The sequence below is a fragment of the Salvelinus alpinus genome, chromosome 3 (genome assembly GCF_045679555.1).
Source record: "Salvelinus alpinus chromosome 3, SLU_Salpinus.1, whole genome shotgun sequence".
Lineage (NCBI taxonomy): Eukaryota > Metazoa > Chordata > Actinopteri > Salmoniformes > Salmonidae > Salvelinus > Salvelinus alpinus.
Genome location: NC_092088.1, coordinates 36,459,062 through 36,478,676, shown reverse-complemented (window position 1 = coordinate 36,478,676; position 19,615 = coordinate 36,459,062). Strand labels below are relative to the sequence as shown.

Genomic DNA, 19,615 nt, shown 5'->3' with positions numbered 1-19,615 from the left:
CTGGGAATGCGGGGAAAACTCTGGAAATTCTATAGGTAGCCACATGTGTGCAACAGGGGGCTCTGGGTGAGTTGTGTGCCTACTCACCTGGGATGACCCACCAGTGCTCCGCCTGCTACCTCGACTTCCTGGAGAACCACCCCAGCACCGACCAGCAGTGTGGTCTCTGCGGCCACAGCTGGTGCAGGGAATGGTCCCCCCTCATAGCAGCCCCTCCCAACTCCATCGGTGTTGGATCCAAGGTGCTGGGGGATGGAACGGACGGACCCAGATCCGGACGTCCGCGGGAAGCCAACAGGTTATCCAGCCGGATAGACAAGTCCACCAGCTGGTCCAGGTTGTGAGTGGTGTCCCTGCAGGCTAGCTCCCTACGAACGTCCTCTCGTAAACTACACCTGTAGTGGTCGATCAGGGCCTGCTCATTCCATCCCGCACCAGCGGCCAGAGTTCTGAAGTCCAGTGCGAACTCTTGGGCGCTCCTCATCCCCTCTCAGATGGAAAAATCACTCTCCCGCCGCTCTCCCTCCAGGTGGATGATCAAAAACTGCCCGGAAGCAGCTGGAGACGTCCTCGTAGTCATCCAGAGTCGGGCCTTCCCTTCCCCAGATGGCGTTGACCCAGTCCAGGGCTTTTCCAGTCAGGCAGAAGATGAGGGCGCTCACTCTCTCGCATCCCGAAGGGGCCGGCTGAACAGCTGCAAGGTAGAGCTCCAGCTGGAGTAGGAACCCCTAGCACCCGGCAGCTGTTCCGTCATACGCTCCCGGGAGCGAGAGCCGAATCCCACTGGGTCCTGACGACGGAGGGGTGGACATCGGTGTAGGTTGAGGTGCGGGCGGAGGTGATGTTGTTGGATTTACAGGAAAGCCTCCTCTCTCCCATCTGTCCATTGTTTGCAGCACGTGATTCATGGCTGTCCCGAGACTTTGTAACATGGTCGCGTGCTGCTGGACGCGCTCCTCTACTGGGAGAGAAGGGCTGGCTGCACCTGCTGACTCCATTTGAATGGTCCGTGATTCTGTCAACGATTGGGTGCAGAGATGTAGCGGAGTCAGGCGCAGAACACAGGTTTGAGCAAAACAACTGAGTTTACTCACAAAAAAGGCAAGCAATATTCCAATAAGGAAATTACAGACAGAATAACACATACACGAACCACTAAGACACCAACAATAATGGACAGAACAGACAGGTATGCCAGAGGGTTAAATAAGGATGATATGGGATGATATGGGAATTGAAACCAGGTGTGTGTAATACAGACAAAACAAAACGAAAATGAAACATGGATCGTGGTGACTAGAAAGTCGGTGACGTCGACCGCCGAACGCCACCCGAACAAGGAGAGGGGCCGACTTCGGCGGAAGTCATGACAGGACCCAAATGCATAATGAGTGCTCTAACTCCCCCTTGCAGTGGTCTGGAGCAATGAAGCAGTGACACTGGGTACCTCTAAGTCCCGCGATGTAAGCTCGCAACTTTTAAAGGAGGAACCACTGTAGGTGAACTGATTATCTCTGCATTTGAAGTTCCCACCATGAAGCATGGAGGAGTAGGTGTGATGGTACATTGCTGGTGACACTGTCTGTGATTTATTTAGAATTTAAGGCACACTTAACCAGCATGGCTACCACAGTATTGTGCAGTGATACGCCATCCCAACTGGTTTGGGCCTAGTTGGACTATCATTTGTTTTTCAACAGGACAATGAACCAACACACCTCCATGCTGTGTAAGGGGTATATGACCAAGAAGCAGAGTGATGGAGTGTTACATCAGATGACCTGGCCTCCACAATCACCCGAACTCAACCCAATTGAAATGGTTTGGGATGAGTTGGACCACAGAGGGAAGGAAAAGCAGCCAACAAGTGCTCAGCATATGTGGGAACTCCTTCAAGACTGTTAGAAAAGCATTCCAGGTGAAGCTGGATGAGAGAATGCCAAGAGTGTTCAAAGCTGTCACCAAGGCAAAGGGTGGCTACTTTGAAGAATCTAAAATCTAAAATATATTTTGATTTGATTAACACTTTTTGGTTACTACATGACTCCATGTGTTATTTCAAAGTGTTGATGTATTCACTATTAATTTACAATGTAGAAAATAGTGAAAATAAAGAAAAACCCTTGAATGAGTAAGTGTGTCCAAACTTTTGACTGGTACTATACAGTATGTATGTGAACCCTTTGGAATGACCTGGATTTCTGCATAAATTGGTCATAAAATGTGATCTGATCTTCATCTAAGTCACAACAATAGACAAACACAGTGTGCTTAAACTAATAACACACAAATTATTGTATTTTTCATGTCTATATTGAATACATAATTTAAACATTCACAGTGTAGGTTAGAAAAAGTATGTGTACCCCTTGGCTAATGACTTTTCCAAAAGCTAATTGGAGTAGGAGTCAGCTAACCTGGAGTCCATTCAATGAGACGAGATTGGAGATGTTGGTTAAAGTTGCTCTGCACTATTAAAAAAACTCGCAAAATTTGAGTTTGCTATTCACAACAAGCAGTGCCTGATGTGAACCACACCTCGAACAAAATAGGTCTCAGAAGACCTAAAATTAAGAATTGTTGACATAAAGCTGGAAAGGGTTACAAAAGTATCTCTAAAAGCCTTGATGTTCATCAGTCCACGGTAAGACAAATGGTCTATAAATGGAGAGACTGCAAGAGCACAGAGCAGAATGCTCAATGAGGTTAAGAAGAATCCTGGAGTGTCAGCTAAAGATTTACAGAAATCTCTGGAACATGCTAACATCTCTGTTGATGAGTCTACAATACATAAAACACTAAAGAATAATGGTGTTCCATGGGAGGAGACCACAGACGAAGCCACTGCTGTCCAAAAGAAACATTGCTGCACGTCTGAAGTTCGCAAAAGAGCACCTGGATGTTCCACAGCGCTACTGGCAAAATATTCTGTGGACAGATTAAACTAAAGTTGAGTTGTTTGGAAGGAACACACAAAACTATGTGAGGAGAAAAGACACTGCACACCAATATCAAAACCTCATTCCAACTGTAAAGTATGGTGGAGGGATTATCATGGTTGCGGCTGCTATGCTGCCTCAGGGCCTGGACAGCTTGCTATCATTGACGGAAAAATGAATTCCGAAGTTCATCAAGACATTTTGCAGGAGAATGTAAGGATATCTGTCCGCCAATTGAAGCTCAACAGAAGTTGGGTGATGCAACAGGAAAACGAGCCAAAACACTGAAGTAAATTAACAACAGAATGGCTTCAACAGAAGAAAATACGCCTTCTGGAGTGGCCCAGTCAGAGTCCTGACCTCAACCCGATTTAGATGATGTGGTATGACCTCAAGAGAGCGGTTCACCCCAGACATCCCAAAAATATTGCTGAACTGAAACAGTTTTATAAAGAGGAATGGTCCAAAATTCCCCCTGACCATTGTGCAGGTCTGATCCGCAACTACAGAAAACGTTTGGTTGAGGTTCTGCTAAAGGAGGGTCAACCAGTTATTAAATCCAAGGGTTCACATACTTTTCTCACCCTGCACTGTGAATATTTACATGGTGTGTTCAATAAAGGCATTAAAATGTATAATTGTGTTTGTGTTTGTGTATTGTTGTGACTGAGATGAAGATCAGATCAAATCTTATGACCAATTTATGCAGAAATCCAGGTAATTCCAAAGGGTTCACATTCTTTTTCTTGCGACTGTATTTATATATAAATAAATATGTATTAGTGTGTGACTCTTTATGTTTATAGCTCATGAAAATCATATCTAATGACATCATGTCGCTTATGCACTACATATATACAGTATACTGAACAAATACAGTGCATTTGGAAAGTATTCAGACCCCTTGACTTTTTCCACATTTTGTTACATTTCTGCCTTATTCTAAAATGGATGAAATATATTTCCCCCCTCATCAATCTACACACAATACACCATAATGGCAAAGCAAAAATGTGACCGACCCGCTCAAATCGGTCTTATGTAACAACATTTGAAATTGTGTTTCTTACATTGGATAAAAGTAGAGACTCCGAGCTAGAAAATGGTATATCATTCACTACATTTGAGGAACAATGGGAAAGTAATTATACTTTGAAACTTGATAAAACTGACTTTTGAGAAAATGGCCTTTGAATATTTTGGTACACCTACTGGAGAGCTCTTCTTTGTCTACACCCATTCAGCATCGTTCACGCCCTCTTAAGCTTCAGCCCCGTCCGTAAACTCAGAGCGTTGTCAGATTATCAGTTCGTCAATTCAGAGCGTTTCGCTCTCGGAGCATTCAGAGCGCACACTGGACGCTCTGGTCGAGGAGTAGGGTTGATCTGAGCATTCTGTACTAATAACAGCAGTCAAGCACCCAAGCTAACTGGCTAACGTTGGCTAGCTACTTCCAGACACAAATGAGAGAACAGCTCACTCTGACCATTTTATTCGCCCTAGCAGAGCTGGTTAGGCTGTTTTATGTTATCCAGGGTGTTGGTGACTGCAACTGTGCTGCTGGCAACAATTTAATTACGCTTTTTCATCAGTTATTCTGCGCTCTGGCACACTCAGACGAGAGTGCCCCCGAAATTGGAGTAGATAGCCAGAGAGAATTTATTATCAACAGTTGTCCCAGTGACATCATGAACATTCTATTGAAATGGTTATTGCATAGTGGAGTCTTTTGTTAAGACATGTTACTAGCTAGCTAAACAATGAACCATAATCCCAACTCATGACGTTACTACCCTGCATGAATCTGCAGGTAGCTCATGAACCAGGTTTAATGTTAGCTAGCTAACATTAGGCTATAACTAGCAAAGCAAATGGCTGAGATACGAATAATATTACTACACAGATCATACATGTAACGTTAGCTAGCGAGCCAGCCAGCTAATGTTAGTACACTTTAACTTTAAATGAAAATGACTGACAAAATTAGAAACGTGTAATATCTGAAAATGCAGCTACAGTGGTTCTTCTTTTAAAAGTTGCGTCCTACTGCAGCACAGCTTGCGGGCTGCCGCAAAATTCTATGGCACGTTATTTAAGTGTCAGCCATTGTTGCCATTAATGCTAGTTAGTGCTAGTTTGACCACCAGAGGATATCTTTGAGTAACGTTTGACTGTTTTTAATATTGGCTGTACTAGAGAATTTAAAACCTTTTTTTTGTAAGAACATAGTATATGGGATTGATTTTAAGAAATGTAGCTTAATTAATTTGATTAACATTATGGTGTATCCATTCCAAGAAAAACAAAAAATGATTCTGAATCCGGCGCTGTTTGTTAGATGTAACACTAAACAAGGATTAGATGGAGGCAGACGTTATAGGAAGAGCCATTGATGTGTAGCTGAGGGAAAGGTGGGAAGTATCTGGGCAACTACAGTACCTTTGATTAGCTAGAAAATAGGAGAATAAGAAAGAGAAAAAGTTTTTTTAACACGGGGGGGGGGGGGGGGGGGGGGAAACAGTGACTGGCTTTCAAAAGTTGGCGCTGTACAACGTAACTGGTCGGGAGTAGGCTACTAACTGAGATTCAGTGAAAATAAAAATCAATCAATAAAAATAGATTTATCAAGACCAGTCCCCATTCTTGTCTCAGAGCAGCGCAAAACAGTGCTGAAATAGTTGGCCACACGCGGGTAGGCTGTTGCTTCAATCCTATTATAACAATTGGAGGACTTTGCGTGTTCCAGTAAGTAACAATTTGTTGCCTTGATTAGCCTACTTTATTCTTAAAAGAACTCTAGCACAGAGAAGAGAAAGGAGCCTTAACTTCTTGAGGGCAGGGGGCAGCATTTTCACTTTCGGATAAATAGCATGCCAAAATTCAACTGTCTGCTACTCATCCCCAGAATATAAGATATGCATATTATTAGTAGACTTGGATAGAAAACACTCTGAAGTTTCTAAAACTGTTTGTGTCTGTGAGAATAACATAACTTATGTAGCAGGCAAAACCCTGAGGACAAACCATTCAGATTTTTTTTTTTTTTTGATGTCACTGTCTTTTCAATGAGTTTTCTTAGAGACACCAGATTTCTAATGGACTTGCTTGCAGTTCCTACCGCTTCCACTGGATGTCACCAGTCCTTGGAAATCGGTTGAGGTTATTCCTTTGTGTAATGAAGAAGTAGGGCTATCGTAAATGAGGGTCACATGAAGTACATTTTTTGAGAGAGGCACGTTATGAAAAAAGTTGCGTCAGTTTGTTTTCTTTTTGTATTGAACACAGATCATCCCGTCTTCAAATTGATCGATTATTAACGTTTAAAAATACCTAACGTTGTATTACAAAAGTAGTTTGAAATGTTTTGGTAAAGTTTACATGTATTTTGTAGTGAAGTGGCGAAAGTTGGAAGCTGTGTTTTTCTGGATGAAACGGTCCAAATAAATTGACATTTTGGATATATATCGACGGAATTAATCGAACAAAAGGACCATTGGTGATGTTTATGGGACATATTGGAGTGCCAACAAAATAATTTTGTCAAAGGTAAGGCATGATTTATATTTTATTTCTACGTTTTGTGTCGTGCTTGCAGTGTTGAAATATGCTATTCCCTTTGTTTACTGTTGTGCTATCATCAGATAATAGCATCTATTGCTTTCACCGAAAAGCCTTTTTGAAATCGGACATGTTGGCTGGATTCACAACGAGTGTAGCTTTAATTTGGTATCTTACATGTGTGATTTAATGAAAGTTTGATTTTTATATCATTTTATTTGAATATGGCGCGCTGTATTTTCCCTGGCTATTGGACGGTGGGACGATTCAACAATAAAGTGATTTAATTCACAAATGCATTTGACAATTTTTTATATTGGCCATCAACCAAAAACACAGCATCTACCGTGGTATTCCATTTCTAGCGAGACTATTCAAGCCATCGACTCACTGATGGTTGAAGATGATGAGCGATCGGCAAAGGCAATCTGGAATCTACTGGGATCACATCAACATCATTCTAATCACAGTCAGAAGACAGTTGAAGAAATTGGAATGGACTTATGGAAAGGCTCTGTAAGACATTTCAATTTAAGTATAACTTCTGTATGATTGACGCCTTAGTGAGAGGTCTAATGCCTTAATATTTCCTAATTTCTGCCCTCCGAATTCATATTCATTATATAAATAGGCCCATGATTGATTTATCAAGACCAGTCCCCATGCTATGTCATTCAGTGATATTTATTCCCATAGTAATTCATTATGGATCATTAATATATTTAAAGTCCCTAAACTCAGCAAGAGTCTATGGTCCTGCTATAGTTGAAATAAACATCTGCATTTTGAAAGAGTATTTGTATCATTATTTTATTAACGAAAGCATAAAGATGTTGATGAAGAAATACTGTACAGTATATGCTTTACCCAACATTTTGTGGTTGCATGATGTTTGTAGTTAGGAATACAAAAAACTTTAGAGTACATTACAGTACATTAAGTAGGGGGATTTTTATTTTTCACACCTAGCCCAAGCTATCCTTTTGTAAAGGTTGAAGAGTCTATTATCCTGCTAATAACCATCATGGAAACGTTTGCACCCGTAGGTTTTAGGCCTGCAGTAGGATATAATAATCCATGCTTTCTGGGAATGTTTAAAAGTCCAAAAGTTATGGGTGGAGTTAGAATTTTCACTGTCAGAAGTATTAAAATCAACTAATGTCAGCCTTTAAATGCTTTCTTATCCAAATGTTTAAAAGTGTGTGTGGGCGACAGAGATAATGCATTTGATTGCTTTTAATATTAGGGCTTTCAGGAGGAACAGAAAATTGCGTGTCAATTCATAAACCATGTGCCATGGAATCCTTACATCGAAAATCTCTTCCCAACTATTTTGCAATCTATATGGCACTGCTGTCAATTTTTTGGTCCTTAATTAAATGAAACTGGCATACAGTGAGGGAAAAAAGTATTTGATCCCCTGCTGATTTTGTACGTTTGCCCACTGACAAAGAAATGATCAGTCTATAATTTTAATGGTAGGTTTATTTGAACAGTGAGAGACAGAATATCAACAAAAAAATCCAGAAAAACGCATGTCAAAAATGTTATGAATTGATTTGCATTTTAATGAGGGAAATAAGTATTTGACCCCTCTGCAAAACATGACTTAGTACTTGGTGGCAAAACCCTTGTTGGCAATCACAGAGGTCAGACTTTTCTTGTAGTTGGCCACCAGGTTTGCACACATCTCAGGAGGGATTTTGTCCCACTCCTCTTTGCAGATCTTCTTCAAGTCATTAAGGTTTCGAGGCTGACGTTTGGCAACTCGAACCTTCAGCTCTCTCCACAGATTTTCTATGGGATTAAGGTCTGGAGACTGGCTAGGCCACTCCAGGACCTTAATGTGCTTCTTCTTGAGCCACTCCTTTGTTGCCTTGGCCGTGTGTTTTGGGTCATTGTCATGCTGGAATACCCATCCACGACCCATTTTCAATACCCTGGCTGAGGGAAGGAGGTTTTCACCCAAGATTTGACGGTACATGGCCCCGTCCATCGTCCCTTTGATGCGGTGAAGTTGTCCTGTCCCTTTAGCAGAAAAACACCCCCAAAGCATAATGTTTCCACCTCCATGTTTGACGGTGGGGATGGTTTCTTGGGGTCATAGGCAGCATTCCTCCTCCTCCAAACACGGCAAGTTGGGTTGATGCCAAATAACTCAATTTTGGTCTCATCTGACCACAACACGTTCACCCAGTTGTCCTCTGAATCATTCAGATGTTCATTGGCAAACTTCAGACGGGCATGTATATGTGCTTTCTTGAGCAGGGGGACCTTGCGGGCGCTGCAGGATTTCAGTCCTTCACGGCATAGTGTGTTACCAATTGTTTTCTTGATGACTATGGTCCCAGCTGCCTTGAGATCATTGACAAGATCCTCCTGTGTAGTTCTGGGCTGGTTCCTCACCGTTCTCATGATCATTGCAACTCCACGAGGTGAGATCTTGCATGGAGCCCCAGGCTGAGGGAGATTGACAGTTCTTTTGTGTTTCTTCCATTTGCGAATAATCACAGAAACTGTTGTCACCTTCTCACCAAGCTGCTTGGCGATGGTCTTGTAGCCCATTCCAGCCTTGTGTAGGTCTACAATCTTGTCCCTGACATCCTTGGAGAGCTCTTTGGTCTTGGCCATGGTGGAGAGTTTGGAATTTGATTGATTGATTGCTTCTGTGGACAGGTATATTTTATACAGGTAAGAAACTGAGATTAGGAGCACTCCCTTTAAGAGTGTGCTCCTAATCTCCGTTCGTTACCTGTATGAAAGACACCTGGGAGCCAGAAATCTTTTTTGATTGAGAAGGGGTCAAATACTTATTTCCCTCATTAAAATGCAAATCAATTTATAACATTTTTGACATGCATTTTTCTGGATATTTTTGTTGTTATTCTGTCTCTCACTGTTCAAATAAACCTACCATTAAAATTATAGACTGATAATTTCTTTGTCAGTGGGCAAACGTACAAAATCAGCAGGGGATCAAATACTTTTTTCCCTCACTGTATATTTTTATTTATCACAATTATCTTTAACCAATTTTGGTCTTTAATGCAGGGCCGACAGACAAGTTCCTTACTTTTTCCCCTACCACTTGATAAAGGTTCCGATTGATAAAGTAATTTCTAATGTAACAAGATACTGTAGCACCATGCCCAGGCTCTCTATTCATTTATAAGTGATCAGATTAGGGCTTTCAGGAGGAATGGAAAATCTACCGGAGACATTTCAAAAATAGTGTTAGACTTGGTCACGGACAGTGATATTCACAAACACTATCATCAGATTCCTGTGTTATGCCAAACGAGAAATCCCAGGAAAATGGTCAGGTACAGTAGGCTACAATACTGTACCGTAGGCCTAATAATGCTAAAAAATAATGCTAAAATAAATCTATTGCTGGTCTTTACTGTCTGCTGCACATTTTTACATTGTATTCCATTTCCATTTCAAGCGATCGACTCCCTGATGGATGAAGATGATGAGCGATCGGCAAAGGCCATCTGGAATCTACTGGCATCACGGCACAATGTCACCATCGCTCTAATCACAGTCAGAAGACAGTTGAAGAAACTGCGTGGACTTATGGAAAGGCTTGGTAAAGACATTTTATATATCACACACACCACCGTTCAAAAGTTTGGGGTCAGTTAGAAATGTCCTTGTTTTTGAAAGAAAAGCACATGTTTTGTCCATTAAAATAACATCAAATTGATTAGAAATACAGTGTAGACATTGTTAATGTTGTAAATGACTATTGTAGCAGGACATTTTTTATGGAATATCTACATAGGCGTACAGAAGCCCATTATCAGCAACCATCACTCCTGTGTTCCAATGGCACATTGTGTTAGCTAATCCAAATGTATCATTTTAAAAGGCTAATTGATCATTAGAAAACCCTTTTGCAATTATGTTTGCACAGCTGAAAACTGTTGTTCTAATTAAAATACCAATACAACTGGCCTTCTTTAGACTAGTTGAGTATCTGGAGCATCAGCATTTGTCAGTTCGATTACAAGCTCCAAATGGCCAGAAACAAATATATTTTTTCTGAAACTTGTCAGTCTATTCTTGTTATGAGAAATTAAGGCTATTCCAAGCGAGAAATTGCCAAGAAACTGAAGATCTCGTACAACGCTGTGTACTACTCCCTTCACAGAACAGCGCAAACTGGCTCTAACCAGAATAGAAAGAGGAGTGGGAGGCCCCGGTGCACAACTGAGCAAGAGGACAAGTACATTAGAGTGTCTAGTTTGAGAAACAGACGCCGCACAAGTCCTCAACTGGCAGCTTCATTAAATAGTACCCGCAAAACACCAGTCTCAACGTCAACAGTGAAGAGGTGACTCTGGGATGCTGGCCTTCTAGGCAGAGTTGCAAAGAAAAAGCCATATCTCAGACTGGTCAATAAAAAGAAAAGAATAAGATGGGCAAAAGAACACAGACACTGGACAGAGGAACTCTGCCTAGAAGGCCAGCATCCCAGAGTCGCCTCTCACTGTTGACGTTGAGACTGGTGTTTTGCGGGTACTATTTAATGAAGCTGCCAGTCAATTTCTCGCAAGGGACCAGGCCCATATTTGATTTTTGATGGTAAGTTTATCTATTTACAAAGCCAAAGGTACACAAAATACTGTAGCCTACACCTCACGGACTGCTATGTGCTCCACAATAATTCACTGTTGCCTCCTTTTTCAGGTATCATGGCTCGAGATTTCTTTGAGGAAGAAATCATCAAGAAATACGCTGGACCCTACGTCAGAGAGGTGTTTCTGGGTACACATCGTTTCTTTCAAGGTAGGATTACAGCAATATTTTGTTACGTTTAGGCCTATTTACATTTCTATTTCTATTATTGTACCTAATTTTGACTGTTAGGCTAAATGTGTTTTTTTATTCTCCAAATACAGACAATGACCCAAAACATACTGCCGCCCAGGTTTGCATTGCAAATGAGGGAATAAACTGGGTCAAGACGCCAGCAGAGTAAGTAGACCTTTATGTAGTAAAATAAAGGTAAAATAAAAATAAATAAACAAATAAATAAAAGACCTACAACACATTACTCAACACTAGTGAGACTCATGTCGCCTACGGTAAGCCTACAATATATCTAAAAATCTACTGAAAACATTCATCCGTAACTCTGCCAAGCCAACAAGCAAAGATGAACTGGTGAAGGCCATCAAGACGTTTTGGCTTGAGAAATTGACGATACAACAAATACATTGATCATCTCAGAAAGGTTTTACCCGTGGTCGTGGAGCTGGGGGAAAGTGCAACTAAAATGTAGTTGAATGTAATACATTGCAGTTGGGGGATTTTCACACCTACAGTAGCCGGGCTATTAAATTACCATTTTCTAAATAAATCGATGTATGAAGAGTCTATTGTCCTGCTAATAACCCATCATGGAATGACTAAATATGTTAAATCAGGGTGATTTTTCCACAAATAGACAGGTATTTTCATGCAGAGTCCACAAACAGGAGGTGGAGTTCCAGAGCTTACAGGTGTGCCTGGCATGGATTGTGTCGCCATCTTGTTCCTCGCCATCTTCAACGCCTCATTTCCCGCCTTCTATCTTCAATATAATAATTAATTCAGAAGGTTAAACCCATAGGTTTAGGCCTGCAGTAGGTTATAATAAACGGAAAATTGCGTGTCAATTCATAAACCATGTGCCATGGAATCGGTACATCGAAAATCTCTCCCCAACTATTTTGCAATCTATATGGCACAGCTGTCAATTTTTTGGTCCTTAAATTAAACTGGTATATATTTGTAGTCATCACAATTTTCTTTAAACAATTTTGGTCTTTAATGCAGGGCAAACAAGTTCTTACTTTTTTATTTTAATTTTTTTACTGAAATTGCACCAACTTTCTATAGCTTGTTTAAAAAATATAAATCTTTTGGAGAGGATTTTGTTTCAAATAACCGAATGTGAGCGATTGTAATCTGAATAAAGGAAAAAGACCATTCTTGAACATGGGCTGAGACATTCTTACTAATTTGTAAATAAAGCCAGTTTCTTATTTAGAATTATTCATTTCTGTTTTTAGAGGGAGAGAAACCAAAAGCCCACCGTGGCTATTTTTCAGAAATCGTCAGTCCAAGTATCAAGTTAAATTCCACATTGTATTTACCCAAGTTCTCTCTTAACTCCAGGACCACCGACAGTTTTTGTTATTGTTGCCTGATGCAGGACTCTAGTACCAGAGAAGAGACTCTTAGACTGAAAACGGCTCCATTAATTGCCACAGTTTAGACTACCGACAGATCAGTTTTCTAACTCCCCCTTGTGATAGTGTGGTGTAATGACAGAATACCACCATCTACCACTAACGGCGTGGCACAAGCTCGTAACCTTTAAAGGAAGAACCACTGTAGCTAGATTATCTGTATGCATGGATGGACGCGTCTCCCTCTCTGTCACGGATGCCATGGTTGCCCTTAGTTTACCTACACATACTGACCAGCTCAAATAGACAGAAGCAAGCTACATGGCAGACCAATCCAAACTCATCTATCAGCATGTCCAGCCCACTCCTTATCTCAGAAAATCATGGCTAGCGGGAAGGTTGCTGGCTTTTTCTGTGGCTAAACCAACTAGGCTCATAATTTAACAATTGTATTCGTATTTACAGATGGCATACAAGTTTGTTACTTATGTGAACTTTCATGTGCCTATTACAGAAAGCGTTTCTACCCCCCCCCCCCCCTCCCCTCCAACAAAAAGCCTAGGTTCCTGAAACGAGTCACAAACAGGTTTTAGAAATGTTTGCAAATGTATTAAAAATAAACATTTTTACATTTACTTACATTTACATAAGTATTCAGACCCTTTACTCAGTACTTTGTTGAAGCACCTTTGGCAGTGATTACAGCCTCAAGTTGTATTCTGTATGACGCTACAAGCTTGGCACACCTGTATTTGGGGAGTTTCTCCCATTCTTCTCTGTAGACCCTCTCAAGCTCTGTCAGGTTGGATGGGGAGCGTCACTGCACAGCTATTTTCAGGTCTCTCCAGAGATGTTTGATCGGGTTCAAATCTCTGGCTGGGCCACTCAAGGACATGCAGAAACTTGTCCCGAAGCCACTCCTGCGTTGTCTTGGCTGTGTGCTGGCTGTGTGTTGTCCAGTTGGAAGGTGAACCTTCGCCCCAGTCTGAGGTCCCGAGCACTCGGAGAAGGTTTTCATCAAGGATCTCTTTATACTTTGCTCCGTACATCTTTCCCTCAATCTTGACTAGTCTCCCAGTCCCTGCTGCTGAAAAACATCCTCACAGCATGATGCTGCCACCACCATACTTCACTGTTGGGATGGTGCAAGGTTTCCTCCAGACGTGACACTTGGTATTCAGGCCAAATAGTTCAATCTTGGTTTCATTAGACCAGAGAATCTTGATTCTTATGGTCTGAGAGTCCTTTAGGTGCCTTTTGGCAAACTCCAAGCAGGCTGTCATGTGCCTTTTACAGACAGGTGTGTGCCTTTCCAAATCATGTCCAATCAATTGAAATTTACCACAGGTGGACTCCAAGTTGTAGAAAAATCTCAAGGATGATCAATGGAAACAGAATGCACCGGAGCTCAATTTCGAGCCTCATAGCAAAGGGTCTGAATACTTATGTACATTTCTGTATAATTCTTTTAATTTGCAAACATTTCTAAAAACCTGTTTTCGCTTTGTCATTATTGGGTATTGTGTGTAGATTGATTAGGGAATTTTTTATTTAATCCATTTTAGAATAAGGCTGTAACGTAACAAAATGTGGAAAAAGTCAAGGGGTCTGAATACTTTCTGAATGCACTGTCTATAAACGCAACATGTAAAGTGTTATTCCAATGTTTCATGAGCTCAAATAAAAGATCACAGAAATTTGCCATATGCACAAAAAGCTTATTTCTCTTAGAATTTTGTTCACAAATTTGTTCACATCCCTGTTGGTGAGCATTTCTCTTTCCTAAGAAGATCCATCCATGTGACAGGTGTGGCATATCAAAAAGCTGATAAAACAGAATGGTTGTTACACAGGTGCACCTTGTGTTGGGGACAATAAAAGGCAACTCTAAAATGTGCCATTTTGTCACACAACACCATGCCACAGATGTCTCAAGTTTTGAGGGACTGCAGGACTGTCCACCTGAGCTGTTGCCAGAGAATTGATTGTTCATTGTTCCGAATTGAATTGATTATTCCGTCATTTTAGAAGATTTGGCAGTGCGTCCAAACGGCCTCACAACCACAGACCACGTGTAAACACGCCACCCCAGGACCTCCACATCCGGCTTCTTCACCTGTGGGATCGTCTGAGGGGAGGGAGGGGGTTTGCTGAGGAGTATTTCTGTCTGTAATAAAGCCCGTTTGTGGCTGGTCCTGGCTCCCCTGTGGGTGGGCCTGGTCACCCATGGCCCATCCATGCCTGCACCCGTGCCCAGTCATGTGTAACCCATAGATTAGGACCTAATGAATTTATTTAAATGTAATGATTTCCTTATATGAACGGTAACTCAGTAAAATCTTTAAAATTGTTGCATGTTGCATTTAAATTTTGGTTCAGTATATATACACACATATATTTTTTACTTGTATAGTGCTTTTCAAAGAATTTTAAAATGCATAAAAAGTTAAACAACAAACAAAACATTTTAATGATGGAGATTTAAAATCTGTCGTCTTGGGATGAAGTTGATATATAATATAATATATAACATTATGCAGCTATGTGTGTGTGTTAATGTCTGTTTATGTGTGTGTGTTAATGTCTGTTTATGTGTGTGTGTGTGTGTGTGTGTGTGTGTGTGTGTGTGTGTGTGTGTGTGTGTGTGTGTGTGTGTGTGTGTGTGTGTGTGTGTGTGTGTGTGTGTGTGTGTGTGTGTGTGTGTGTGTGTGTGTGCGTGTGTGTGTGTGTGCGTGCATTTACATGTTCCCTCCACATACTCCATGGTGTAGGGCAGTTTTGCCCTGATGGTCTACCATGCGCAGGTCAGCTCCATGCTGCATCATCTGGCGCATCACGTATACATTACCATGCCTAGAGAGACAGATACATTACCATCAATAATATATTAATAGCATTAATTAGTAGTCCAATTACATTTCTCCCTGAAGTGTATACTCAGTCACTCCCCCTCAAGCATTTAAAAGCATTGGATTGATGTAAGTACAGGCTGGAGGGAGGTTCAACCATATTTCTTACACCAGTCCTCTCCATTTACATCCATGAGGGGGACTGTAGGAGTGCACACTTCAGAGAGAAGAAGAGAGGGGCATTTCTAGGAGAGAGCGGCATTTCTGCTCCAGGTGCCTTGGGCTGACACAATTACCATATAACCAACGGTTACGGATGAAGACCGTCATGAAAATAAAATAACCATCATAACCAGTTTTTTTTGTGTGGAACGAACAGCCGGGCGTTCGTGCGGTTGAGTCCGTTTCTGCTGTAACATGGACTCTTAACAACGTGATGAAACGTTGTTGCTCCTTGCTGAAACAAGCAAGGTGTTGTAGCAAACGAGTATTTGGTTTCCTAGGCAACGCCCCACTCCCTGCAGCAGCAGCACACATAGAAATAGAATGAACAGAACAGGCTTGGAACCTTTAACCCCGGTAATTTGACTGGTAAACTCATGGGTACACTCGCAATTGCTGCCTGGTGTTGTGATGCAATAATTTCCATAGTAATGTAGAATGTTCATTCAAATGATGATGTGGCTCATGCAATGGAATGTATTTTTTGTAATGTCAGTTGAGTTAAATCAACAAATCAAAGCAAATATTGATTGGTAAATGTTCTGCTTTTACTTCCTACTTTAACTTCCTGCTTTTCTCCTATGGGTACACTCGCAATGGCCACCTGTCCACCCATTACGCCATCATTGACTTGAATGGGGACACCAGTTCTATTCATTCTATGAGAAAATACGTCTTCATTTATTTTTTTGATAATTGAACGGTCATTACCGTGACCGCAGTCATTTGGCTAGCCAATTACCTTCACCCAAAATTCCATGTCCGTCACAGCCCTACAGGGGCCCAACGCTCTTCCCCTAGTCCCTTTCCACAGATTTAATAGGAGTGGATAGTGGGGCCTACCCAGTCCAATCAGTGTTACTGACCTGCAGGCGAAATGGAAGGCCGTCATTCCTGCATCACAGGTCAGGTTGGGGTCAGCTCCGTTGCTTAGCAACATGTCAACCATGGCACGGTTACCATGGAGGGACGCAAAGTGGAGAGGACTAAAACCACCCCAACCTACACACACAAACACATACACACATGACAAGTCTCATCAGCATGAAAAGCCTGTGTTTCGCTGTTAAAAGGAGACAGTCTTGACTGAAGAACTTTAGAGAAGATATTGAACATCTCACAGTAAAATAAATGTTGGTGTTTAAAGATGCTTCAAGTACTATGACTGTAAATGATCACATTTATTCCATTACTTTGAGATAGTGTCACTCCCTAACCACCCAAAGAGCAGTAGGCCTACTATTGTCTCTTTACTACTGTCAGGAGCTGTAAGTGTCTGAGAGAATAGACTGAACAACTACCCATCTCAGATCACTGATAAAACACAGACAGGTTAAGGTATCTCTCTCTCTGACAACATGACAAAATCACAACAGGAGACATCAGCAGTCAGCTTTCAGCTGTCATCTTGAAAAGCTGGTGTTGATGCATTCTGGAACTGTGATTGGACTCTGAAACTTGCTATTTTTAAAACTTGACAGAATTAAAACTAGGCCTACTATGGCCAGTAGTTTTAAGATAGCTAGATTGGTTATAAAACAATACATAAACCATTATCTGCTGCTGGTACCAAAGCAATTTACTCATGCATATTTGATGCAACAAAGTGACTGGGTAAGACATTCTAATGGTAAAGATCTGACGACAGACATCTTTACTGACATCCTTTTTATTCAGCATTTAACTACAGAAAGTAATAACAAATTCCCGAGAATAATGGTATGGTAAGCACCTTTCCCGGAAGTGACATTAGAATAGGCTACAGTCGGGTAGCTAGGCTAGTTGAAAAATAGAATCCATTCCCCAAATGTGTGTGCAGTAAATTATATAGGCTAATGCATACTCCAAACATGCATAGGTAAGCCTTACCTTTCTCTTTGAGGATAGATCGATCATGTTGAATGATATGTGCACAATGTTCAACGTTCCCTCGTTGAACACAGTCAAAAATGTCCCCATCGACACTAGGCATTGGAAGCATTATGCGAATACTGCATACGATCGACCCTGTGCCGCCTGACTATTACTCTGTCAATGTAAACAAAATATCCATACAGAGACGATACATTGTAACAACAATTACACATTCATTTAACAGAGATCCTACGCGACTAAGTAGCTGGATATTTTTTTTTGTGAAAAACGATTGTACTGCAGTAAGCTTGACAGACTCCGCCTAGGGAATCTGATTGGATAGAGACACATGTGACCTGGCTCTGCATTTTCGTAATCTCAACATGGGATCGTCACTAGTTACCACAGCAGAAAAGTCATAAACACCGCCTATTTCTACAATGTATCTTCTTAAAATATGATTTAAAACCTAACCACACTGCTAATCCTATGCATAACACTAACCTTAAATTAAGACCAAAAAGGCACATTTCTGTTTTAATTTTTACTATAGCCAATTATGACTGTGTGGCTGTGGTAACTTGACAGTATGGACTCGCCGATTATACCCGTGAAACTGAAACATTAAAAATGAATTGTCTTCCATTGAATGCGCCATTTAAACATAACTTAATGTTGCTGGCTGTGGCTGCAAACGTTGCCAGTCGGATAAACGCCTACATCAAGACACGGGACTGTTATAGCCTCACTCAACGCTGAGTAACATTGTATCAATATTGTGTCAACATTCCAACGCTTTGGTCTGGAGCGGCCTGAAAATGAACACAAGAATATGGTGTCATTGAAATCATAAACTCAGAATAAAGACAGTAGGTTGGCAATGTTTAATAACCACTTGCTCAATTTACTGTTCAGCGGTAAGTCAGTGGCAAAATGTAGGGGATAATATACGTTTATTGGTTTAAAGCTCCTCCTATGAAGTTTTTGTTGATACAATAAGACCAACGTTTAGGAACGTATCGGTTGATTGACACTTCAGGCAAACAAATAGAAGGCATTTATTATGGTAAATATACCTATACATGACTTGCCTATCTATTTAAAACCCTGAACACGTTTAAAACTGTGAAAGACATAGTTTATGAGAATTTAACTGCCCAGTTTGAATCAAATCAAATTTTATTGGTCACATACACATAGTTAGCAGATGTTAATGGGAGTGTAGTGAAATGCTTGTGCTTCTAGTTCCGACAATGCAGTAATATCTAACAAGTAATCTAACAAATTCACAACAACTAACTTATACACACAAATGTAAAGGGGTGAATAAGAATATGTACATATAAATATATGGATGAGCGATGGCGGGGTGCTCCCTCTGCTGTTTCCTGAAGTCCACGATCATCTCCTTTGTTTTGTTGACATTAAGTGAAAGGTTATTTTCCTGACAACACACTCCGAGGGCCCTCACCTCCTCCCTGTAGGCCGTCTCGTCGTTGTTGGTAGTCATGCCTAACACTGTAGTGTCGTCTGCAAACTTGCTTCTTCACCTGCATTGCTTGCTGTTTGAGGTTTTAGGCTGGGTTTCTGTACACTTTGTGCACTTTGAGATATCAGCTGATGTAAGAAGGGCTATATAAATACATTTGATTTGATTTGATTATTGAGTTGGAAGCGTGCATGATCAAGCAGTCATGGGTGAACAGGGAGTACAGGAGAGGGCTGAGGACGCACCCTTGTGGGGCCCCAGTGTTGAGGATCAGCGGGGTGGAGATCAAATCAAATGTATTCATAAAGCCCTTCTTACATCAGCTGATATCTCAAAGTGCTGCACAGAAATCCAGCCTAAAACCCCAAACAGCAAGCAATGCAGGTGTAGAAGCACAGTGGCTAGGAAAGACTCCCTAGAAAGGCCAAGGAAGAAGAATGGATCCAGGCTATGAGGGGTGGCCAGTCATCTTCTGGCTGTGCCGGGTGGAGATTATAACAGAACATGGCCAAGATGTTCAAA

At 41.2% G+C, this 19,615-nt stretch overlaps 1 protein-coding gene across 1 annotated transcript in view; it reads right to left on the bottom strand.

The window, feature by feature from the left end:
* Nucleotides 1–17,928, bottom strand: part of LOC139570615 (uncharacterized) — a 42,005-nt gene extending 24,077 nt beyond the window's left edge. The window contains exons 1-3 of the mRNA XM_071392626.1: nt 17,620–17,928; nt 16,617–16,752; nt 15,422–15,532 (exon numbers count right to left, since the gene is read on the bottom strand). Of these exons, the coding sequence (XP_071248727.1) occupies nt 15,422–15,532; nt 16,617–16,752; nt 17,620–17,731 (359 nt within the window). The 5' untranslated portion in view covers nt 17,732–17,928. The remainder of the gene's footprint in view (nt 1–15,421; nt 15,533–16,616; nt 16,753–17,619) is intronic.
* Between the last annotated feature and the right edge of the window lie 1,687 nt (nt 17,929–19,615).